The sequence below is a fragment of the Grammomys surdaster genome, unplaced genomic scaffold, assembly GCF_004785775.1.
Source record: "Grammomys surdaster isolate TR1022 unplaced genomic scaffold, NIH_TR_1.0 255, whole genome shotgun sequence".
NCBI lineage: Eukaryota > Metazoa > Chordata > Mammalia > Rodentia > Muridae > Grammomys > Grammomys surdaster.
In genome coordinates this window covers 9,589,477-9,614,455 of record NW_021604696.1, presented here as the reverse complement: position 1 = coordinate 9,614,455, position 24,979 = coordinate 9,589,477, and the positions used below count along the sequence as shown (strand labels likewise).

Below are 24,979 nucleotides of genomic sequence, written 5' to 3'. Positions count from 1 at the left end.
GTTGTAGGTTGGGGTTGTTGCAACATAGAGTAGTAGGATCCATTGTTTTGGTCACTTTCATTGTTTTCTAACTTATTGTTGCTGTATAAGCAATGTGTGTACATGTCACTCTCCCTCTCTCTGCAGGGAATTGATGTTGATGCTGAGAATTGTGCAGTGTGTATTGAAAACTTTAAAGTCAAAGATGTTATCAGAATCCTGCCATGCAAGTATGAATACTTTTTTCCTACTAAGATATTGAAAATTACTTAACAAGTTTCACTGTTCTGACAGAGAGTTCCATGTTCTCTAACAGGAAGTTCTTGTGATCTTGGATTGCCTCATCTTTCCTTACTATCTTCAGAGACCTGTGGGTGACCACTAAGAGCTGCTGTGTGTCTTTGTCTTACATTGGCTTTTAGTCTTACCAAAGCTCGCTTAGACTTCTTTATACACCCAGTATGGCAGAGTACATGCTAGCAGGAGAGAAGCAAGAACATCTGGCTGAGAGCCTTCAAGTGACCCAGAAGCAGGTTCAGACCCACAGCAGTTTGCCGTTACTTGTGTGCTGGGTGTGGGTTGCTTCCGAGGCTGTATGAAATGAGTATCCTCCCTTTGCTGAGGTTTCAGTAGCACAGCTGCACTTCAAACTGGGAAGTAGCCATTTCACTTCGAATAATCTGCTACTTTAATTGACTTAAAAATTTTGTTTTAAAAAGTTGCTGATTAACCAGGAGGTGGTATTCTCACACCTTTAATCCTAACACTTGGGAGACAGATGCAGGAGAGTCTCTGAATTTGAGGCTAGCCTGGTCTACAGAGTGAGTTCCAGGACAGGTAGGGCTATACAGAGAAATCCTATCTTAAAAACACAACCCTATAAAAGAATTGCTGATTAGCAAAAGGGTTTATGTATAGAAATTAGATTTTCTAAAAAAAAAAAAAAAAAAATTCTAATAAATGTCAATTATACTTTACATATTTTTGAATCAAGTTATAAAGTACTGTATTAGATTTTTCTTTAAAGAAATATTACTATGTATATGATATTTTTAGTAGATTGAATTCTTGATACTTTGTTGAGGAAATAAAATGAGTACCACAATAATAACAGTTCCTTGAGGGGTGCCTGGCTAAAGTCTGTCAGTATTTATACACAATCAGCACAGTAGGTACTTAATGAACTGAGGTCAGTATAGGTTGATCATGCTCTGCACACAAACATTGAAAGAGTTTTAGGCTGGTTTTAGAACAGATCTTTCGATTTCAGAGGGATGCTCATGATTGCACAGAAGAGAGGTGGAGGTATGTGCTTACCACTGCTTCACTGAGCTCACACTTGGCCCCTGCAGGTGTGTTAGGTGTGTACATTCCTTGCTCTCCTTATTGGGGTTTTTATTTTGTCCACTTTTCTCCTGAGCAGCAAGTTAAAACATCCCCCAACAAAACTGAAGTTTCTTTCTTGTTTTTGGACAATTTCTTCTGGGTCATTGAGCTTTAATTTGTGGTTGAATGACAAACTGGACTAGAGTGTTTCACAGTTAAGAATTACTGTTTTTAATGGCACTGGCAGCTTTTTGTGTTAAGGAAGTCTTCAGCAGAGTAATAATAGTAATGAGTAGTAATGTAGACACTGAACAACTCGCGGTGTAGGTGTAGGTGGAGAGATTAGGAGACACGCAGCTCCCTGTGGTAGTGCTGTCTAGTCACACAGCTGGGGTTGGAGCCCTGTCTGTCTGGTTTCAAAGCCTGTAGTTCACACATTATGTGGGAGGGGCAGGAAACCAAGATAAACCAATAAGAAAAGAAAGTATATGTGCCTTTCTGGTAGCACAGATGTTTATTCACGAGGAGGCTTATAGAATGTGCAAGTGGAAATAACTGTTTTTTCTGCTGCTCGGATAACTAGTATGTACTTCCACTCGAGTCACTTTATAGACTAGAAGATTCTATCAGCTTGAGATCAGTTTATTACTGATACCTTATTTATGGGCTTTACTAGCCTAAATGGTTTATAAATATTCTGTTATGGCACATCAAAATGATTGGGCCTTGTAGTGCATAACAGAATCCTAGCACTTGGGAGGCAGCGGTCTGAGGATTCTGAGTTCAAGCCAATACTGACTACATAGCACATTTGAGGCCAGCTTGCATAACATAGCAAGAACCTAATCTCAAAACCATAGACTCACACACACTTGCACATGCACCATGTTTTTATTTAATGAGGAACTTTTCACTTTTTTAAAAAAAATCACTACTAAGTCCAAAGTCTAAGTGTAAAGTAGACTGGAAAATAGCTTAGACAAGTGGGTGGACTTGAGTGTTGATGTATGGTTGGCTCACTTTATTAGAGGGTGTGTTGGTAAAATGCATTATTTCCTTTATAAGATATGCAAACATTTATTTTAAGACATTAATACATACTTAATTTTTTTAGGCATATTTTTCATAGAATATGCATTGACCCATGGCTTTTGGATCACCGAACGTGTCCAATGTGTAAACTTGATGTCATCAAAGCCCTGGGATATTGGGTTTGTTACGTTTTTGTTTATATTCAATCTCTACCCCAGTTCTTCCTGAGTATCTCCCTTTTATTACTGACCAGAGAGAAGGTGAACAGATGAAATGTTTCTTCTGATATCCTTACTGTTATTTAAGAAGTTTTCAGTATTAAAAGTGAATTTGTAGAGTAGTCCACATAAATCAGTGAACTGAGTTTATAACAGAATACTATAACATGAATGTTCCCCAATTTGTAACTCCTAAATATAGTTCTGTATACTCTAGTATCCTCTGTGTCTGTGTGTGTTTGCTTGTGCATGCATGTGTTTGTGCATGAGTGCAGACGCTTGTGTGTTTGGTTTTATATAAATTGAATCACAGAATGTAAGAGACACATGTTACACATACTATACCCACTGGTTTCTGACATCTGCTCTCACTGTTTCTGGCCGCCACAGTTTTTTTTGTTTTTTAGATTTGCATATACTCTATTATGCCTCAAAAATACTATTGATAAAATCATAGCGTATTTTAGCTAACATTTGAAGGACTGGGAATGCAGCCCAGGATGCTACAAGACCTTGCACTAAAGTCCTGGACTCAGTCTCCCCAGCACATAGAGTGGGTGAACATTATATACAACTTAAAGCTACAATAGCCATGTATGCGTCTGTAATGGTGTCTCTAAGAGCTACGCATAGAACGGGGTGGCTTTATGGGCTTCAGGTCTGACATCATTCTTTAGCTTGGTGTGTCTCTTGTTTCTGAGCTTAGCCCCTCAGGGAAAAACTGTTTCACCTGAGGACTGCTATGCTACAGCCTCGTCCTGCTTTGTCCTGAAACGTGTCTTCCTTATAGAATTCCTAAACTCCTTTTATTGGCAGCTTTTAATTACCTGTCCCTTTAGCCTGGGATAGCATACATCCCTCGTGGGCTGACTTACTTAGTTCAGGCCCTCTATGTAGAAACTGCAGTTCAACAAGAGGCTGAACCTTCGCGGGTCAGAATTTTAAATGAGAAAACACAGAGGCTGATGAATTGCTTTCTTGACAAAGTCTTAAATTCCCTTCCTTAGGTGCACTGCAAGATTATGCTAAGTTGTCTTTGTTTAGTGATCCTAAACCAGCTTTTCCACTCTTGACATTTATGTGAGACCAATTTCTGTTTTTAGCTAATAAGCAAAGGCTTGCATCCTTGTACATTTTGTTCAGAGAATATAGGCCCACTTATACTCGTGTATTAGAGATGAGTCTTTATTTTATATGAGGTTGAATTATTTTCTTACTAGAATACAGAGAATGTGTATGTAACATATGTGTCCTTTGTGAAGGTCAGGAAGCTACTGCAACTTCAGCACTAAGGGTGTGTCTTGAGTTTAGTGTCTCAGTTTTAAAGGGTTCACTTCCCTATCACCAGTAGAGTCCCTAGTGACCCTTACACAGACTTGAAAGCAGTCTTTTGGTTTGCAACCATGTCCACAGCATTCATTGGGCAAAACCAAATGCTGTCTAAGATGTTACTTGGCTTAGAGATAAATAAGGTATAGGGTTCTTGGGGATTTCACTTTCAGGCCAACTGAGGCAGGATATATCTGGAGATATAGCCTAGCAAGGGAACATAGTAGATGTCATCTGGGTCAGAAAAGGAAATAGAGGAGTGTATTTCAGTGGGACTCTGAGGGACTGTCACCTCAGTGACACTTGAGGTGGATGGTGCGTGCACAGGGATGGGAACTCAGGTGGAGCTTGGTGGAGAGCTAGGTTTGGCAGGTTTGTTGAAAAGTAGGTTGGGATGAGGCTAAATAGGAGTTGGTTTTGTGACATGACAACAGGAATTCTGCTTGATGTGTCTAGAATGGCTCGTTACTGGTGAGGGAGGAGGGGGTGACTTTAAAAGGCTCCAGAACAGAGCAGAGACGTCTGAGTGCCAGTGAACCCCACGCTCACAGCCTACAACCCTTAGTCACTTTCCGGGAGTTTCATCCGCCTACGTGCGTCTGTGGCTCTTAGGCTAACCAAAAAGAATGTCTGAGACACCCACCCGCTGGTGTTGAGCCTTAATGGAGTGTGACTAAAGGAGTCTCTGGCTATGCTTTCTTTATCTTCCTTCAGTGCAACAAAGAGAAGGGGGTGGGGGAGTTGGAGACAAACCACAGTGGAGAAAAGATACATAAGGAAGGACACAGAACAGTTTTTTAAAACAGAAATATGAAGCCTTAAGCTATTCAGAGCCTGTTTGTGTCTGACACCCTGGTGCTGTGCTGTGAAATGGCCCAGGGTTGTTACTGGGGCTGAGAGAGCCACAGTGAGGCTGGACAGGTTCACAGACTCCGCAAGAAGACAGTTTCATGGAGTAGCCACTTTGTTTAAATACTTTAAAAGGTGAGCTACAACTTCCATCAAGTAGGGAAACTCTTTAGAGGAAAACAAGCCAAACTTTATAGGTCTTACTGACTGGATACAGGAGGGGGTATGCTTCCCACCAGGTTCCCTGTAGAGAGTCAAGGAGATCTCACGTGAATTTACTAGCAATATGACCCTCCACTGATCATGTCACTGAGAAAGCCATTCATTGCCTTTTGTCTGCCTCTCAAGGGGGACCCTGAGGATCCACAGGAGCTACCCATCCCGGAAGCTGCCCCAGGAAATGTTTCTGTTGGGAATCTGAGTGTGACATCCCATGATGAGGAGAGGAGTGAAAGCAACCTTCCATCATCTTCCTCAAGCGAGTCTGGGCCACACCGCCCCTGTCTTAAAGAAGATGCAGGGGAAGACACAGCATTACTAGGTATGTGGCTGCAGCTGTAAATCCATGATGTTACCAGTGACGGAGTGAAATGAAAAGCAGGAAGATATTGAAGCATAAATGAAAACTGCAGTCCCACACGTAGAGATGCCATTTTAACCTTTTGATACATACATTCTCAAGAATGGGGGAGTATCATACAAATGCTGTTTGGTAAACTTCTTTTGATATATGATGTTCTTTCTATATATGATATAACTGTTCTTTGATGTTTCTGTATCACTTGGTAGATAAATTTTTATGACCATGTTGTGTTTAAGTTTTTAAATTTTCTTTTGAGTTGCTTAATTCATGTTTACGTTTCCGGTGGTTTCTGTAGTCTGGTCGTATGGTGCAGCACGTCGTCGGTCACGGTCTTCTTGCCACTGCTTCTCAATTCAATTGCCTTTTCTTACTAATTCTTAGTTCAAGCTCTTAGTTACTTTTCTGATGCCGTGGCAAACCACCATGACCAAGGCAACTTAAAAGGGAACTTTGTTGGAGCTCACTGCTCCAGAAGATGAGAGTTTGTGGCCCTCATGGTGGGGAGTGTGGCAGCAGGCAGGCAAGCACTGGAGCAGTAGCTTACCCACAGTGAGAGGAAGGGAGGGAGAGAGACTGGGCCTGCTGTGTTGGCTTACTGCAGCCCCTCATCCCCAGTGTCTTTCCCCCAACAAGGCCACACCACTAATCCTTCTCAGACACACAATCCCAGAGGCAGGAGACCAAGTGGTGGAGTACTTGCGCCTGTGGGGCCATTCTCATTCAAACATCAGGTTGTAGAATTTTTTTTTTTTTTAATTGTAGTGGGCCCAAGCCTAGGGCTTTGGGCTTGCCTGACAAAGTGTACCTCTAGCCCTTTCTTAGAACTTTTAAAATTTAATATGGGAAGTATAAGACTTTTGTCATATATTGTATCTCCTCTCCCTCACTTTCTTTATTTCTTCATTTCTTCTTTGTGTTGGGGAATGCTAAGCACAAACACTGCCACTTGGCTGTATTCCAGTGCCTGACTTCTGTATTCTTAGCCTCTTTGTACTTTTTCTGTCTTTTAGTGTCTTGGGGCTTTTATGGCATGCTAAATAGGAAAGTCTTTTTCTTCTTGGTTGGTGATGGTTTGTTAGAGAATTATTGACCTATGTTTTGGTAATATTTGTGGGGTTTCCTTTTTTTCCCCAAATTCCTTTTTGAAACTGTGTCTTATGTATGCCAGGCTAACCTCAACTTCCCTAGATAGCTGAAGATGACCTTGAACTTGATCCTCTGATCTCACCTCCTGAGTGTGAGGTTATAGGCATGCATTACCACATTGATTGGATGCAGTGCTTGGGATCAAACTCCAGGCTGTCTGCATGCCAAGTAGGCGCTCTACCAACTGAGCTGCATCCCCATATCTACCCCTTTTTAATTAATATGTTGACTCACTTATTTATTGGGATACCCATGTGTGTCATCACGGAAGTGTAGAAGTTGGAGGATCACTTTGAGGAGTCAGTACTCTCCTACCATAGGTCCCAGGGATGACACTCAGGGTTGGCAGCAGGAACTCTGTACTTATCAGCCATCTTGCTGGCCCCTCTTCTCTATTCTTTAAAGATGAAGTTATTTGGGGCCTAGTGTGATAGTGTGTGCCTTTAATCCCATCACTTTAGAGCCAGAGGCAAGAAGATCTTTTGAGTTTGAGGCTAGCCTGGTCTATATAGGGAGTTCCAAACTAGCCAGGGTTACATAGTAAGACCCTCTCTCTAAAGAAAAGGGTGGGTGTAGAGATTGCTCTGTGGTTAAGAGCACTGGGTGCTCTTCCAGAGGCCTTAAGATCCGTTCCATTACTAGCACTCACATGGTGGTTCACAACTATCTATAACTCTACTTCCTGGGGATCTGATACCCTCTTTGGCCTCTACAGGCACCAGGCATACATATGATATACATGCATGCATGCATGCATATATACATACATACATACAGGCAAAATGCCCATATACATAAAATAAAAATTTTACTTTGTCAATTAAAGTCTCACCATTTTTATTAGAATTAAAATAATCTATAGATAAATTTATAGATAAAATAATTTGTAGATTATTTTAATTGAGAGTAATTGATGCTTCTAATTTTGAATTTGGCTATACTGAAAAAGATTTCCAAGACAGCAAGATTCAAATTGAATCAGATTGTTTTTTAACCTGTTTTGGAAAACCTACAGGAATGGTTAGAACTTTCGTTTTTATTGTATATGTGTTTGTTGGGAGGGTGTGCTGCACGTGTGTATGCAGGTGTAAGTGCTATGTGCACATGTGTGTGTAGGTCAGAGGTCAGACTCAAGCTTCATTCTTCAAGGCATCATCCACTGTATTCTTTGAGAAAGATCTTCTACCAGCCTGGACTTGTCTAGTAAAGCTAGGCTGAATGGCTGGGGAGTCTCAGGGATGGATCTGTCCCACTCCATTCCTTTTAGCTCTAGGATTATAAGCACACTAGTACACCCAACTTTGTTTATGGGTGTTCTGGAGATCGGGCTGAGGTGGAAGGCACTTTAGGAGCTTAACTAGCTTCCAAGCCCCGAGAGCTTAAGTTTTACACCAATACTAGAGGGAAGAGAAAAAAGAATACATTATGGTGGCTCTTGGGAACGGATTTCACAGGATCATAAAGCTGGGGCTTGACCTCATCAGTTCTCTAACTAACCACATTATAAAGCAACATAGTAAGGAGTTTTGCTTTTATGAATCTTTTTGAGTCAAAGTGCGTATATAGTACTGTGATTTGAGTCCAGAAAGAAAACTAAATTTCTTTTGCTAAGAACATGACCCAACTTGAGATATGTAAGCACAGCGGTCCTTTAAAGGCAGTCACCAGATGAATGTTGCCTCAGATAACACTAGAAAGCCTGTCTGTCATACTTAATGAAAGGGTATCTCTGTATTTCTCTTACTGGCTGTGTTTGAAATGGTTTGTCTTTTTACATGTAAGTTTTATTTAAATGTTTTTATAATTTGTTTCTTGAATGATTATGTCCACATGTGTACCTGAGGCTGGACAGATCAACTGACCTAGGGTGGCTTTTGATGCTTTGTTGTAGGAGCCAGCAGGAGTGACCCTCAGCACGGAGGATCCGTATGCTAGCACCGTCCTCACTGACAGCCTCACCGACAGAGCCTTGGCTTGAATACAGGACATTCAGTTTTTTACTCTAAGGCATAGTTTGTATACTTGAAAACAGTGGATTTTATTTTACTTTACCTTTCAGATTCAGGTTTGATATACAAAGGGCTGAGATATTTTATTCCTAAAAGACTTTTAATTAGCCTTCACCTATTTATCTACTAAAGTATGTTTATCGTAGATTTTGTTGTGTCAAACTGTCACAGATGTATATGGAGGGGTTGTTCCTGAGTACTAGACTAGCTTCTGTGGTACTATAAAACAAGATTCTGTTTCTCAGTCTTTTAAGACAGAGCTCACTAAGTTGAATTGTGAAATGTAGTTCCTTATTGATCACATGAACGTTCCCTGAAGCAGAGACTGTAGAAGGTGTACATGAGAAACTTGCCATGGGCAGTGGTACATGCCTGCAAACTCAGGAGCCTGAGGCAAGAGGATCTTGAGTTCAAGCCTACCTTGGGCTATGTAGCAAGACTGCTACGGAGGGTTAAAGGGAGAGAGAAGTGTCTTGCACTATATTGTCTATAGAGACTTTAGAACCGCGCCTGCGTTTTTATTATGTGGAACTGTGAAAGGAACACTAGATGATTTTATGATTCGCATCTTTACCTTTATAAAATCTTTATGATTTTTACCTTTATTGCCTAATTTCTTTTCACTTGGAAGGAGAAGGGAATTTATCCATGTTTTTCTACAAATTAAAAAATACTGGCAAAAATGCCATATTGCATGTTAAAAAGCATTAAAATATTGATTCGTTAAGAAAATCAAGTAGGCATACTGTAATGTTTTTAAATGATTAGTATATTTCAGTGGGTTTAATCTTTACAAGTAAAAATATTTAATTAAAATTTTTATTTTGTTGTTAGACTGAAGTAACATTTTCCTAATGAGATTTTAAGCCGAGTCAATACTGTGACCTTGTATCCTTTCCTGCTTGATGTTCTCACCGTGAAGTCTTTAAAGACTGTTGTCTGAGTTCTATATAGTGCTTAGATACACACTTTCAAGAGCGAGGAGTCTTTTGTTGTTGATTCTAAACTTGTATGTCTACTTTGTAGACAAAAATAAATGCTTATTGACAAAAATTTTTCTATGTAACAAATTTTATTTAACATAATCAGCCCCAATGTTGAGCACAAAAAGTTTACAGAGGATAGAAAGTGCATTAATAAAAGCTAGTCTTTATGCAAAGGAAAGAAAATACGTTCTTGATCAAAATATTTTACACTTCAGTGATAAACTGAGAAAGCTTTTATTTTTTTAAAGTTGACTTTATGTATATGAGTACTTTCCTGCATGTACATCTGTGCGTCATCTACATGCCTAATGCCAAGAGAGGCCAGAAGAGGCTGTCAGATCTGCTGCAACCGGGGTTACAGAGGGCTGTGAACTGCTTTGTGGGCACTAGGTATTGAACCTGAGTTCTCTAGGAAAGCTGCCAGTGCTTTTAGACACTGAACCATCTCTCCAGCCTAAAAAAGAATGCTTTAAGAAGTTGGTCTCTGCCCCTCCCCTTTGGGAAAAAAAAAAGAAGAAGTTGGTCTCTGGCTGACAGCACACTTCAGTAGGGGGTCACTGACGCATGGTCTGTGTTGTGCTTTGCATTAATGTCCTCAGCTGGAACTGTCTACAGGACAGGAGACAGACATGAGTCAGGAACACATCCAGGTCTGTTACTCTATCTGTGAAGGCTTCTGCCAAGTAAAAGATACATGTCTTCATAGCATGAAGTTAGGAATAACTTCACCATTCTCAGATCTATCTTCCATCTTCTCCAGGGCAAAACTTGGTCTTTTGTCTTTCTTCACAAGTCCTTCTAGTTTAACTAACTGTGATCCATCTGACTGCTGAGGGATGCTCGGATAGTGTCCTCACTGAAAGTTTCATCACCTCTGGGACCAACAGTAGTTACAGGAGCCTCGAAAAGGTACTGGGAACTTGTGGCAGTGTGTGGACTACCTGGTGTAAGGATAGCTGAGATAACCACTGGGGTTTGGGAGGGAGGTATCCAGACAGGTATACAGAGATTCCACTTGGCACACCCAGCATATGGGAGGTCTTTGGTGGTCTTGCTTTCAGGGACAAAGGCTAGTATGTAGAAATGACAGGATGGCGAACACTGAGAAAGGTCCTTCTCCAAATACTACAGTCATGACCTAAATAAACTCCAAAAATCTGACAAGAGGTGTTTCTATTCATGTGGTTTGGTTCCCTGGAACTGCCATCATTAAAAAAAAAAAAAAGTCCAGTACAATTTTGAGGTTTTTGTGTAGAGTAATAAGGGCAGTTTTATGTCATGTGTCTCTGTATGTGGACAGCATCTCTCAGAGCTGGCTTTGGGACAGCACCATGGCACCATACACCGTCTTCACAGGTAGAACATCTGCACCAAGGGCTTGTTCCCAGGTCTCCAGAAAATCGCAGAAGCTGTCCCAACAGGAAGCCAGCACCAAGAAAATACAACTTTAAAGGCTAAGTTTATCCTTAGAGCCATTTCTAAGACATAGTGTTTTATAAAGTGTCTAACCTAGCCATTTTTCACCAGTTTTTTAGCTACTCATAGTAAAATATGTGGTGAGTTTTATTGAAAGAAATGTATAACCAGATGAATATAATGAGGTGTTAGAAGTAGAAAACCTTACTTTGAGTACTTTTTAGAGTCTCAAAGTTGCCTTTACCAGTTATCACCTAACCTCACTGTGTCCTGTGCAAACAGGAAAGCATGAATTCAGTGTCAAGTAGATCAGTGCTACTGTGTTTTTTAAGACATACCAGGGAAAATCCTGTAATCTTTCTAACAGCTAATGAAGGATCTTGTGATAGATCAAGGTAAAATGTTTTTAATCATTTAGTTTACAGAAGACTTTCTAAGGCAGAGTCTCACTGCTTATTCTGAGTTTGAATTCAGCATCCTTGTGCCTCCGTCTTCCCAGCAGTGAGATCACCTCTAGCTGAACAGTGATGTGAAAACTGGAGGCAGTGTCCTGACACAGAAGCTATTTCCTGTGGTTTCTGCTCTCCCGGCTTTCACTCTCAGCGCTGACCTTGACTCTCCCAGCAGAGTACTTGAGCTGTGACCAGGTGATCTCACCTTGCAGGTAATTGTCTCTCACTTGCTGAATTGACTGGGGTCTTGGACCTTTCTTCCCAGTGACTGTTCACCATGGCTGCTGAGGAGTGATGACAGTAAAAGGCCGAATTGCAGTGTCTCCATCAACAGTTCGCTCTCTGTGGGCACACGATGACAAAACCCCCTGAAGCGAGTCACTGTCTGACCTCAGTCATGCCAGAGCCCAAACTTCCTGCCTGTGCTCTACTTGCTGAGTGCAGGAGGGCGGGTTGCAAGAAAAGCAGTGTCAGTGTACCTTTAGATACTCTTACAAATCAAGGACTGCTAGAATTGTAAGTCACAGTATCCCTTCTAGAACAAGATAGCTAAATTTGGCAGCAATTCTCGTGGTGAAAGTTGATGTTTCTTGCTCAAGAAAGGACGAGGTTTAATCAGCACGTCCCTACATTAGGTAGGACTTGAGGACATTTAGACAAAAGCAGTTTTTACAGATCAGGAAAACATTGCTTTGCTCTTTCCTAAGCACTAGATGTGGGCCTGAAGTAGGGATAGCTTTGTGGTAAAATACAATGTTGTGCTTTTATGATTCAACACATTAGAAAAGTACCTATGCCTTTCCTAGCTCAGTCTTGCTTCTAAAGCCTTAGAAACATTGGTCAACATTTCATTTCCAAAGATGGTATTTGCATCCCTCATTATAGTGAGGCCTCTGCCATGCACCCACTTGCCTCCTCGTATAGCAAAGTATAGAACAGAATCCAGAGTTGAAGTACTTGCCCATTCATTGAAAATATGAGGAGCAGAAGTCCATCTTTTTGACAAATGATAGGCTGTGTGCTGGGCTGGTGAGATGTCTGGGGAAAGCAGTATTTTCTGTAGGCCCATTGTAGTTCCAAATCTCAAGCTTTAGTAAATCTTGGATATTCCTTAATACAGACAGTAGTAGCAAGAAAAGAGATAACGATGAAATTAAATTGGCAGTTGCTAAGATTTGATAAAGATATAGAATGTTTTTTCCTAGTACTAATTTCTCAGATACCCTTGTAATCAAGAGCTACTCAAAATGTTGCATAGTCTGTTGCATAGACTGTAAGATGCAGGCCCACAACTAATTACTATGGAAATGTTATCTAAAATATATAATGTGTGATACTTAAAATTAAGTGTAAATGAGACCATGCCCTATAGACTTAGTGGCTTTACTTCTGTAAAGTTGCTTAATTAAATCAGTAGTAAATGCTGTTGAGAGTTATATAAGTGGTTGACCATTTTGGAATTCCAAAGTGTTTTTTAAAAAGTTCTATTCTTAAAATGCTACTGATAATGTTCTGTTCTTTGAACAGGTGATTTGAAGACTGAAGTTGGATTAAAAAACTTTGATGAAGTTACTTAACCCATATTAAACTCACTCAATTTTACTTAAAAGTTGGTTGTAGTTATTCAACCTCAAGATTATAACTTGTTGCCCAGGCTGCCCTCAACTTTCTGGGTTAAAACAATCGGTTGTAGCTGGGACTACAGGGCTGCACCAGTGTGTGCACCTTGTCTTTATACACGCTAAGAGCCATGTAGTGGTGTTCCAAGCTTGACGTATGTACATCTAATGTTTGCCAAGCACAACTATTCTTTGTGAACAGTCTGTTTTCCTAGTGAACACCAAGATTGTGATCTTGACCTTCCTCATTGTAGTGTCCTTAATTGAGACATTTGTTTGGGATTCCAAAATCAACAGACAACTTGCAATTTTCCTGTGTGCCACAGCACAGCTTGTTTTTGATACACAAAAGCATAAAAATTTTGTGTTGCTTGTGCCTTTTTGCTGAAGCTTTCACTGCAAAGATCTCTTCCAAGCTCTCGTACCCTATGGGGGTGAAGGGGGGGAATTGTGTTTGTCTTGACAATTTCATTTTTTAAAATGAATGAACATATAAAGAATTACCATCTCCTGGTGTAAGCTTAATGAAGCTGTGACAAGCTTCATGGACAAAGTACATGTTAAATAAAGCTTCAGGGGTTTTTGTTCATGGATCCCATTTGTGTCCTTGTTGGCTGCAGGGTAAAGGTATTTTACTAAACTCATGGACATCTTGACAGGATAATTGTCATCTATGAAATAGATGCTCAAGAGCCACACAACCAACTTTCAGAAATAAATGCACACATATAACCTTCCCCTAAATAAGAAAATGTCATAATTTTCCTTTTTTAAAAATTTTATTTATATTCCAGCCATTGTTCCTCCAGACCTCCCCTCCCCCCCCCCCCCCCCCCCCCCGTCTCCAAAAGGTTGTGTGCCACCACCCCTCCTTCCCTGATGCCTCAAGTCTCTCAAGGATTGGGTGCATCTTTTCCCAGAGGCCAGACCAAGCAGCCCTCTACCATATATGTGCCGGGGTGGGGGGGCTGCGGGAGGGGGCCTCAGACAAGCCCTATATGTTGCCTAGTTGGTGGCTCAGTCTCTGGGAGCTCCCAGTAGTCTGGGTTAGTTGAGACTGCTGGTCTTCCTATGGGTTTGTCCTCCCTTTCAGCTCCTTCCTTTAATTCAACCATAGGAGTCCCCAGCTTCAGTCCAGTGGTCGGGAGTAAGTATCTACATCTGTCTACTGTCATTTTAATTACTTTTTCGATTGTGTGTTGGGCTGTGGCCATAGCTAATCTGGGCTACGTGGCAGGCATGCCTATCAGCTGTAGAGCTGTTGCCCAAATGAGTCTTTGAAACTTGTCTCTCTAAAACAGTGGTTTGGTCATGGGCTGTTCTTCACCCAGTGCCATCTGCAAAATAGTGGTGGCCACTTCGGGACACTGAGAGAAGACACCTGTTTAGTTCAGAGGGGGTCACTCCTACAGGGGCTCAAGGGTCATTTCTTCTTATTCCTTCTCCACTGTTAGAAGATTGTAATTGTACAATAAAACAAAATCACCAAGCTTGGCTTCCTTTAACTCTTGCCAGTTGTGGGAGAACAGATTCTGTTCCCATAAACCGGTTCTAGAGATACCACCATAAAAGGAATTCTTCATAATTTTTTCAAGTAAAATGGTATGTCAGACAAAATTTAAAAAAAAAAAAAAAGGCTGGATTTGGTGGTATACACTTTAATCACAGCATGCAGAGGCAGAAGATCTCTGATTTCAAGGCCAGCCTGCTCTGCACAGTGAGCTCCAGGATTACATAGATGTACCCTGTCTTAAATATTAAGGCACACTCTACTGATTGTGTTTTACCTCCTCACCAAACAGACATCTAGGGTATACATTTCTAGTGTGCCAGCTCATATTTGTCCTTAAGACCACAAAAACCACGCCTATCATATACCGTCACAGTATCAGCCTGGCTTGAGCGCTCATGCCTGTCAGTGGGCCAAGAACATGTTGTCAAGTGTGCACCCTCGTTTCACACCTTGCTTGGTAGGAAACACACTCACTGTAAATTCTCAGTGTCTGCACTCACTGAGCATGCTTCACACTAGAAGCTACAAAAGCAAATTCCTGGTTTTTCAGAAACTTACAGATTGTTTTCTAAAAGAAACAGGTATTGTGTTTTAAATTCAAAAGAGAAACATCTATACCTCCTTTCTTACAGTAACTATATTTAGAATAACTATTCTTCATATGGATTGTCTTCAGCAAGAGAGCTAAAAGATACATTTTTCCAAGTTCTTACCAAAATTCACCCATGGGAAACATCTAGGAAAAAGGAAATTTTACTTTAAGTAAATAAAGTGTCATTTATATTTCTTAGATAAAGCAAGCAATCCACTCAAGAGTTACAACAGTTTAAAAACCAATCCAAATACAGCTGTGAACAATAGAAGGGGCAGTTCTGGTGAGGTATTATTTTGATATTTTGGTCTCTGAAGGGGTTTCCCCAGTATCCAGTGTCTTCAACAACCGGAACAGGCCTGCAGCTTCCCGTATCCTACTGAATTCAATGCAGAAGGCCTGCACTTCTATAAACAAGTCCTGCACATTAATAATTTTGTTACGGATCAAAGACTGTAGAAACACACACACAAGACGCACCAAACGATTCTGGAAAAGAAAAAGGAACAAAGTTTTAGAAACTTGTTTTCTTGGCAGATGATAAATGTTAGAAGCATTTATACTACTCACCTGCATATATTTATCCTTAATTTGTTCACAAGTAGAAATGCAATTGGATATGTATAAGTGAATAAATTCAGGAGGTAGGTCAACAGCTGTAGTTAGTCTGTTTCACAAAAGAAAATTTGAACTGTTAGCTGTGTTTGCAAGTACTGGGAAGTATTGTAATCATCAAGTCAAGACTTCACTGTGATCATCTAATAATTTATCTGACCCAGTTCTCTAGTTTTAAACCCAAGAGCCACAGCCTTGGGCTTAAACCTCTAATGCTTCTGTTAAGTCTATATTACCAATTATACTCTGTAATGACCCATTAAGCAATGAGTATCCTATTCCTCAGTGCACCTGGCTGGATCACTGTCCGACGGTCTCCCCACTTCTAAGCCTCAAATAACCAGCAGTTGTTGCCATCATTTAAAACTTAGAAAAGTCCTTTACGTGTAAGCACTCGGAGAGGCAGTTGGAGAAGTAACATGAACCTGGTAAAGCCTTGAAAAGATACTTCGCTGATCTTTTTGTTCCCTAGAAAAAAAAGGCCTTCCTGAGAACTGAGTAAGGGAAGCAGACTTGGAGTCAGCCATTACACAGAAACGGCAACTATGTAACAAGCTTGGAGTGGTTAAAACCAAGAGAGTTTTCCCAAATGAGTAAATGAAATACTAAGAAATTAGGTAAGAATTCCACACTGAGTTGAAGTTCAGCCCAAGAAACTACAACACTGGGCTGGCTACTGCAAACCTTTCACTACAAACTTTGAAAAGGTGAAGGAATACACACCTTTCTAAATCTATTCATCCTTAAACATAAGGCACTAAAGTACTTTAAGAAAGCTACAACCACGAGGTCAGCCTGGTCTACAGAGTGAGTTCCAGGACAACCAGAACTACACAGAGAAACCCTGTCTTGAAAAACCAAAAAAAAAAAGCTACAACCAGCCACTATACCCACTGAGATTTGTGCATCAGCAAGGCCGCTTGATCCTTGGAAATCATAAATTATGAAGGTGCTAGGAAACAAGCAAAAGTAGGACTTGATTGACAGAGGCAGTATTACAGAAATGCAGAGAGGGGGAATCCACAAACACTCAGATTTCTCCATTCCAAAGGTAGAACTTTGCCAATGCAAAAACAGCAACTGCAACTATAGTAAAGGAGGTCCCAGCAAGGAGAGGTAGAAGCAAACAGCAAGTTCTCCACAAGCAGGCAGGCAGCTCTGCCGGTGAGAGTCTTACAAAGTAACTGGAAAACTCATGCTTCCTTTCATCTCCCACCCTTTCTGGTGCACTGAGCTACCAGCCAAGCTACTGTCACCAGGTGGGTGACCAGCACATTCCTTAGTTCAAGTTCGAAACAACTGCCAACTTATACATGGATGCTCAAAAAATTGTAATCTGGTTCACACCCATGATTCCAGCATTCAGAGAATGAGGCAGACGGACTGCTATGAATTTGAAGCCACCAGGATACTGAGATCCTATCTCAAAACAAACAAAAAAACTACCTCAGAAAAATAATACCACACCCACCTCACTATATTTAATTCACAATTTACCTAAACTCTATCTATAAGGAAAATAAGATGAAAACTATACAGAACACAACTGGGGCATGCATTCTTTCCTTGATGTTCATTGGGCAAGAACTGGGAAACTGGGTGTGCTGGTCCACATTTTTGATTTCAGCACTTGGGGGTCAGAAGCATGTGGATCTCCGTGAGTTTGAGGCCAGTCTGGTCTACACAGTGAGTTCTAGGACAGTCAGGGCTGGGAGAATACTAATAACCAGGACAGCATGCCTAGAGGTCCAGTTCTAAGAGCCACACAGGCATGCTGCCACTCCTGGCTGTCAGGGAACATAAAACCTGAGTCTGTAAGGGGCACAAGACAGTGAAGTAAACAACTGAGTTCTTACAAATTGAGATTAAGTTCACATCCATTGAACACTAAGGATTAGTTCAAGGTAACAGAATCAGAAAAGGGAAGAGAAACTACTACAGCTTTTCAAACTTCTGGGTAATTTGATCAGGGTCTGTATGCCACCTCTGGTGGAACATGAGAACTTACCGATTCACAACTTCCATTGAATGTAAGGACATGTCCATATTGACCAGGACAGAGAAATACTCCGTGATCTGGCTTGACTGCATTAGTTTCAGCAGCATTTCTATAGCAACTAACGGGTTGTTTTCCACTAGGTCTGGAAGTTTTGCTGGAGTAAGGCCAATGTGATAAACAAGTTTGGGATCTTTTTCCAACTCACCGAGGAGCTAAAAAAAAAACCAAGTTGAGAGGTTCTAAGTCATATTAGAAAATTTTCCTGCGTACAAATGGAAGTGATTTATATAAATTACAAAAACTATCTTTGTTAATTTGTTAAATTTCTTCCCTCAAAGCCAGTATTTATTATGTCTTCATATATTTTCAGATCTGAATTACAATGATACAAAAAATAAGGACAATTTAAATCCATACAGCCTTGGTTTTGTCTGGTAGTATACAATGACAATAGTGTCATTCTTAAACATTTTAGTTATCAACTTCTCCCAAAACACACAACCAAGCTGAGTGTGCTGTCACACATGTAACATAAGCACTAAGGCAGGAGGGAGCCAGCCTGGGCTACACAGTGAGTTCAAGGATATCTGAGGTATATGGCGAGACCCTATTTCTGCCACACAAGACTCCATAAACTGGAATAATTCAGAGCAAGAGTCATGCTCTGTCTTACCCAAAAAGATAACAGAAATACCCTAGAAAGGGACAGAACAGGAAACACTTCCGACTTCCACCTGTAGTACTTTATAGCTCGAATCATACCTACACCTTGCAAATACAAGAGATGGGAAAACATTTCTCTGTCCAAATATATACTTTCTCTTTCTTTTACAAATGCATTTATTTTAAAGCTAGGTCCCCTGTGCCCAGGCTGGCTTCAAGTTCCCTGTCTCATGGAGCCTGTAACTGCTGAGGCTCAATCTCTGCCTTCTACATGCTAGGGTTACAGGGAGTGCATCACACCCTCCCTTCTAACTCTATCTTCTCTCATCTACTTGTGTATTCTACACTGCTCTGTTTCATGATAATCTAAGAGCAAACTGAAACTACAAACAATTGTTATTACGTCACTTAAAATATTTGGGAGAGGCTGGGAAATGGTTTAGTGATCAGGAGCACTTGTTACTCTCTAGAGGACCAGGGTTTGGTTCCCAGCACCATGTGGAGGCTCACAACATCTGAAAGCCCAGTTCCAGATAATCTGATGCCCTTTATGGCATCTGTGGGCACTGCATGCACACGGTACAGATACACAGCAGACAAAACCCCCATACACATAAAACACATCTTTTTAAAAATCCGTATTTTAAATGAAAAACTAGGTTGGAGGTAACAGTATCTTCCTACCAGTTCTAACTTGAAAGTGTGTGAATCTAATAAAATCTACAACCACTTGGGATCTTTGCTCTTCCTCAGGGGATCCAGCTAGTTGTAACCACCTTTCGTAGCAGGAGAGATAACCTCAGTCTGCCACTAAACATTGTAGCTAAAGTCTAGAGCATTCCCTGAACCTCATTTTTTAGAGCATTACTAACTCCATACACCTCTGGAGTTGCTGTCCAGCCTGTCCAGCTGTCAGCGATGCAGATGACTTGCCGGACTGGTGTGCACCTGGAGCAGTGCTTCTGACTGAGACCTGCTCTAGCCTACCTCTCTCAGACAAAACTCAAGAGTCTAGATATTTTCAGTCATTAGACCTCTTATCCCCTCAGAGCAAAACTGTCAAACAAGGAAAGGCCAGAGCACACGGCTGGGATTGTGAAGACCTCCGATGCTCCTTCCCCTGGCTCACATCAACGGCTGACTGCTCAATTACTACTTCATGGGAAGAACCCCCTGTGATGGGCACAGATGGGACCGAGTAATACACACATACTTGCGTCTGTTGGGGAGAAGATAGAGGGCTTTTGAAGGCTTTTGCCATGATCCGCTTGATCTCCACACCAGTGCTGTTCTTCACACACATTGATCTGTCCCACTGAATGGCATGCTCGGGTTCTGTAGGATTTAGCCAGGCCAGTTCATCCTCACAGATGTGGAGAGGTGGTGGTGGGCGGATAAACTCTGGCCGAAAATGGCCTATAATGAGAATAAGTCATGACTGTCAGCAAGCTAACATTTGCACATACCCTATACGCATTTAATGAAGTACAAGGGTGCCTTTAATAAGGACACATGATAAAACATGCTTCAAACAGTAATGATGTAAAATCAGAGTTCTGCTCAAATGATAACCGAGCTTGTGTGCATACATGCATGCACACACTCCATCAGCATGATGCTAGATCCAAGTCTGCTCTTTAGAGACAGGAAAGCATGAGCATGAATTGAGTTCTAACGCAAGCATATGCACTTAGGCTGAGGACGCAGAGGTCAAACTGGCAGGTGATGATGATTTCGAGTCTTATCTTAAAAGTCTCATGTCCCTGGCTGTCCTGGAATTCATTATGTAGACCAGGCTACCTTCAAACTCACAGAGATCTGTCTGCCTCTGCTTCCTGAGTGCTGGGATTAAAGGCATTTGTCACCACATCTAACATATAACTAAAATTTTTTTCCCCTTTTGTTTGGCCCCTAAGACCTAGGAATGTTATATAGAATGTTTGGGGCTATCCCCACAACTCAAGGTTGATGTGTAAGTTATCAATTATTGACATACTAGTTAACAATAAACTAGTTAGTACTTCTGAACTAACATCATACTTCATTTGGTTGCTACACAGATGAAAAGCCAGAAAGAAACGCTAAAGCCTCCGCCATGACAACCAAGCACACAGCCTGCCCCAGTGCCTTATTACGTTCTTATATAAATATTTGAACCCTAACTCCAGTGACCCACCATGCTATGTATACCAAATATTTGACCACTCTCAAGAAAGACAACTTAGACTATAAATCTCAGTACTTAACAAGATAGATACCCAGCTATCTATCCAGCTGTGGGTCCTGTCTGCCTGCTAAGCTCCACAAAAGGCTCAGGAGATAAAAACAGAAATTTCCAGTCCCTCTCTGCTGCTTCTAGTGTAGAGCAGTTAAGTTCTCTCCTTTTGTCTTGAGGGTAGATTTTACCCAGTCTCATCACCAGCCTTCCAGAGATCATTTTCCATATAGGACAGAAGGTGGTTTGTTGTTTTATGGATCCTACTCTCAGGCAAATTGGGGAGTTGGCTTTTTCCTGGCAAAGAATCACCAAGTAAACATCTCCAGGATCCACTCACCAGCATCACCGGAGTAAATTCCTGTGTCTGTCCTCACACACTTACAAAGACAGCCTTCAGAACAAGGAAGCACTTGTCCTGTGAAGTGCAGATGCCGAGGTGCAGCTACTCAGTTATGTACATAGCTGACTAATGGTCTTGCAATCAAACCCAGAGGCAAGTGGATCTCTGAGTTCCAGGCCAGCCTGGTCTACAGAGTGAGTTCTAGGACAGCCAGGGCTACTTAGAGAAATCCTGTCTTCAAAAACCCAAAACCATCACATAACTGTAGACAGGCTTGTAACAAGCTGAAACTTCAAACAGTAAATCCTCTTATACCACAGAGATTAAACCAAATGCAAGTCACATTTGCTGTAAGCTTCAAAATCCTGGAAGTCCTGAGATCAGGGGATGATGCTCCTACCCCTATTCATCACTCAAACCACCCAGAAGCTGCTAAAACCAAATGGTACCCATGGGTTTCAGTTTGGTTTTGGTTTGTTTCCAGTTAAAGCAGAATACAAAGTGTCAAGTCAGCTAATGGTAAGACAGAAGGTGTTGATAAGCTCACTGAAGTATAAAAGGGCAGAAGTCAGGAGAGTCGTCTAAGGGGCTGGAGATAGTGCTTAGCTGGGGCGTACTTTCCTTTTACACAAGCACTCCTGGGTTTGAGCCCAAACACTATAAGCAAACAAAGCTGTCCATGGCACACCTCAGTAACCATAGCACTTGGGAGACAGAAGTATAAGGACCAGGACTTTAAGGTCATCCTCAACTACACAGGAATCTTCAAGGCTACTCAGTGCTACGTGAGACTGTCTCACTAGAACAAAAACATTCATTTTGGTAAAATCTGAATTTCTATCTGCAGGCCGGCGTGTATGTGTGTGTGTGTGTGTGTATGTGTGTGTGTGTGTGTGTGTGTGTTTATCAAACAAGCAATAAACATCCTAGTGTATAACTGGCTGGTACCAGCTATATTCTAGAAGGCGAGGCAGGAAGTCTGTCATCAGTGAAAACGGGTACTGCAAAAAAACTTAAAATTCAAGAGTGCTGCTAGAATATAAACCTGAGAACATAAAACTAGTTCACATATACCTACTTTCAATGGGCGGTTTTGGTCCACTGACTAAAGACTCTGTGATCCGAGAGGCAACTGAGCTGTCAAATCCAGAGTTAGAGGAATCCGGGTCTGGGTCACTGAGGATGCTTGGGAAGCTGGCTTTGCTCTGGGTTGGCAGTTCAGACTGGCGTTCTGGAACAGAGCCAGACAACAAGCATTTAGAGCCTTTAAGCTAGACCTGTAATCCCAGCATCTAGAAAGTGGAGACAACAAGAATCCAAGGCCAGCCTTGCTATTTGAAACTGGGGGTGGGGTGAGGGTGGGGAGGGGGTGGGGAGGTGGGAGCAGACACACAGAACATTTTAAAATTGAGAACACCATGAACAGAGCGGAGGTATAAAGTAAGTATCTTTAACTCCTATAAACCAATAATAATATTAAGATAACCCAACAGAAAAGGTGGACAGCGGGGAGGAGCAGGGCTGAGGCAGGGCTGGATGTCAATCAGAAGCACGCAAGGAGGAAACAGAAAGGAGAGTGAAGCCGGGCGGTGGTGGCGCACGCCTTTAATCCCAGCATTTGGGAGGCAGAGGCAGGCGGATTTCTGAGTTCGAGGCTAGCCTGGTCTACAGAGTGAGTTCCAGGACAGCCAGGGCTACACAGAGGAACCCTGTCTCGAAAAACCAAACCAAACCAAAAAAAAAGAAAAAAGAAAAAAGAAAGGAGAGTGAAAGAGGACACTGGGGTTCAAGGTCGTGACCAGTGATGGGAGCCAGCCTGGGGCTGCATGCCCATTTGCCAAGTACTCAGGAGTCGGCCAGCAAGCGCCCAGTTAGAGGCCAGCATGGTCTACACAGCAGATTCCAGGACAGCCAAGGCTACACAAAGAAACCTGGCCTCAAAAAAAAGTAACTAACAAAAGAGGGGGTGACAGACAGACCGGGAAAGGAGGACAGGGTGGGTTAGGAGAGATCAAACAAAAACAAGCAAAAGTGTAAATTTAAAAAAAAAAAAATCTTGATTTTAAATAGAGGTTGTCAAGAACAGACAGAATGTTCAAATCACTGGCCCTTCCTTACCTGCCAGGGCTAACTGAAGGCCGCTAATGTCCACAGACTGTCCCATGTTTCCAACATCCATCAACGCAATCTGGCGAGGTGTCTTTTTGAACAGTTCCCTTGGGGGTGCCAGCATGAGCTGGGAAAGAAAAAACTTTTCTGGTGGAGTTATAGGAGGCAAAAACCCTGCAAATAAAAATGCATACCGATTTCTTTCCAATGATTACTTTTCAATTTTTAAAATTTAACTTTAAAAGTTAACTTGAAACTCAGCATTTGCTACTTACCACACCGAGCCATTTTTATGAACTAAATGTAACTGAGTTCCAGTTAGTCAAATATATACATTTAGTATACACAGTACTCCATAAACAAATATGTCACTTGAGATTCTGTCATCTATGGAAATGTCAATGAAACGTACGGTTTAATAACTGTTGAGAATTTTCTGTTGTCAAATATTTCGATTCCTGCAAAGGCTAAAGCGTACATATGTTGGCATTCAAAATGATTTCTAGGGCTTGGTGTACAGGCCAGTTTAAAAATACTTTAAAAAAAAATCTAAAATGCAGCCTGTGACTGGAGTACAGCTGTCCGAGAGTCCTGGGCTAAGCTTGTGGTATAGAGGAAGTGACGCTGAGTTCCATCCGAGGCGCCAAAGTTGGGGGAGCATCCTCAGATATAATCTATGCCTGATCTTAGCAGGGCTGCAAAAGTAAGTATTCCACAATACTGCCCAGGACACATGCATCTTCGAACAGTTAATGAGAAACGACTTCATCCTCTGCTCGCATAGTATTACAGCAGACCAAGGAAGGTGGCGGCTGCAAAGACTTTAGATGTTGTGTAATGTGGACTGCAACCTGCCACTTCTTCAGGTTCTAAATGTCGACTTCTTTACACCGAGGCTTAAAAAGGGTGTTGACTCTGCCATTGGCTGTAAGTTCGCATACTTCAGGACCTTACAATAATAAATGAACCGTATCTGACATACTAAAACATGCCCAGCCCTTCATTGGGTTGTACGGTGCGTTGGCTTTTTGATTGGGAGGGATCATCTGGAGTGCAGTGAATCTGAAAAAAAGCTTGCAACTTCTGCAAACTTCTGACTACCCCTCCCCTACTTTAGTGAAAGAAAGTATGGAAACGGAGGGTCGATCCTCTCCAAGGAGGCTGAATATTTCTAGCGACGAGCTCCCGTAGAACAGCTGGCTGCGGGACGTACCTGAGAGCGGAGGCCGGTCGGGCTCCTGTCCCCCGCGGGCGGGCGGCGCCGGGTTGAGCAGATGCGCGAAGCTGGCCGCGAACGGGTTGGCGGCGAGCGGCTCGGTGCGGTACATCTCCCAGAGCAGGTAGAGCGCCGTGAGGCGCTGCGCCGCGCTGGGCAGCAGGTCCGGCTGCTGCAGCAGCATCACTAGCACCGAGCCCAGGCGGAAGTGGTCGGCCTTGCTGAAGTAGTGGTGGAAGGCGGTGGACAGGCCCTCGAAGGTGCTGCCGCCGCCCGCCTCCTCGGAGATGATGCTCAGCAGGCTCGAGAGCTCCTTCGGGGTCAGGCTCATCCTGCCCGCGGGGCCTCCAATCCCCGGCCCGGGGCCTCCTGTTCCGCCTCGGCCTCCGCTCGAGCTCGCCGGGATGCTCCGGAACGCCGCCGCCTCCCGCGCCCCTCTGGGATCCGCTGGGGAGAGAAGCCGGCCAGGCGCCGTGCTCGTCCCGCCGCCGGGCATCAACCTCGCCCGCCTAGCCTGTTTCCCGGCCGAGTGGCCCTGGCGCCGGCTCGCTGCGTCCCCCGCGGCCGTAAAGCGCACCCTTCTGCGACAGCGTCGCAAACAAAACAGCGCGTAAGTCAGACGCGGAACAGAGAAACAGAACAGACCAACCGAGCCCGGCCAAGCCGAGGTTCCGGAGACGCGGGTGGGCGGGGCGCCGTGTCCGGAAGTGGGCGGGGCCCCCCGAGGAGGGCGGGGCCTCGTGATCCCAGAGCTGTGGGTCTAGTCTTTC

The 24,979-nt window shown here is 42.5% G+C and overlaps 2 protein-coding genes and 1 non-coding gene across 4 annotated transcripts in view; 2 read left to right on the top strand and 1 right to left on the bottom strand.

The window, feature by feature from the left end:
* Rnf149 (ring finger protein 149) overlaps nucleotides 1–13,537 on the top strand; it is a 32,278-nt gene extending 18,741 nt beyond the window's left edge. Inside the window, exons 4-10 of one of the 2 annotated variants that reach the window (XM_028775380.1) lie at nucleotides 127–209; nucleotides 2,420–2,516; nucleotides 5,082–5,274; nucleotides 8,354–9,359; nucleotides 10,260–10,366; nucleotides 11,373–11,537; nucleotides 12,853–13,537. In XM_028775380.1, coding sequence (XP_028631213.1) covers nucleotides 127–209; nucleotides 2,420–2,516; nucleotides 5,082–5,274; nucleotides 8,354–8,397 — 417 coding nt within the window. In that variant the 3' untranslated portion in view covers nucleotides 8,398–9,359; nucleotides 10,260–10,366; nucleotides 11,373–11,537; nucleotides 12,853–13,537. Of the gene's footprint in view, nucleotides 1–126; nucleotides 210–2,419; nucleotides 2,517–5,081; nucleotides 5,275–8,353; nucleotides 10,367–11,372; nucleotides 11,538–12,852 lie in introns of both variants that reach the window. The other variant, XM_028775379.1, reaches the window with a different exon arrangement.
* On the top strand, nucleotides 11,609–11,721 carry LOC114627641. The gene has a single exon (XR_003712389.1). It is a non-coding gene; the product is annotated as a small nucleolar RNA SNORD89 (small nucleolar RNA).
* Nucleotides 13,538–14,586: 1,049 nt separating the features above from the next.
* Cnot11 (CCR4-NOT transcription complex subunit 11) lies at nucleotides 14,587–24,770 on the bottom strand. Its single transcript, XM_028775395.1, has 7 exons — nucleotides 24,207–24,770; nucleotides 23,003–23,167; nucleotides 21,963–22,115; nucleotides 19,540–19,742; nucleotides 17,673–17,875; nucleotides 15,620–15,716; nucleotides 14,587–15,538 (listed from the first exon to the last, which is right to left on the bottom strand). Exons 1-7 carry the CDS (start codon nucleotides 24,703–24,705, stop codon nucleotides 15,341–15,343), a joined length of 1,518 nt encoding a protein of 505 aa, XP_028631228.1. The 5' UTR covers nucleotides 24,706–24,770; the 3' UTR covers nucleotides 14,587–15,340.
* Nucleotides 24,771–24,979: the final 209 nt, after the last annotated feature.

What these genes read in the sequence shown, in the direction of transcription:
- Cnot11 (XM_028775395.1), bottom strand. Translation starts at nt 24,705, where the DNA reads ATGCCCGGCGGCGGGACGAGCACGGCGCCTGGCCGGCTTCTCTCCCCA. An exon ending in CCTTCAGTTAGCCCTGGCAG is followed by an intron (nt 22,116 to 23,002) that starts GTAAGGAAGGGC and finishes GCTCTGTTCCAG; the next exon opens with AACGCCAGTCTGAACTGCCA. An exon ending in CTTCTCCCCAACAGACGCAA is followed by an intron (nt 17,876 to 19,539) that starts GTATGTGTGTAT and finishes TTTTTTTTTTAG; the next exon opens with CTCCTCGGTGAGTTGGAAAA.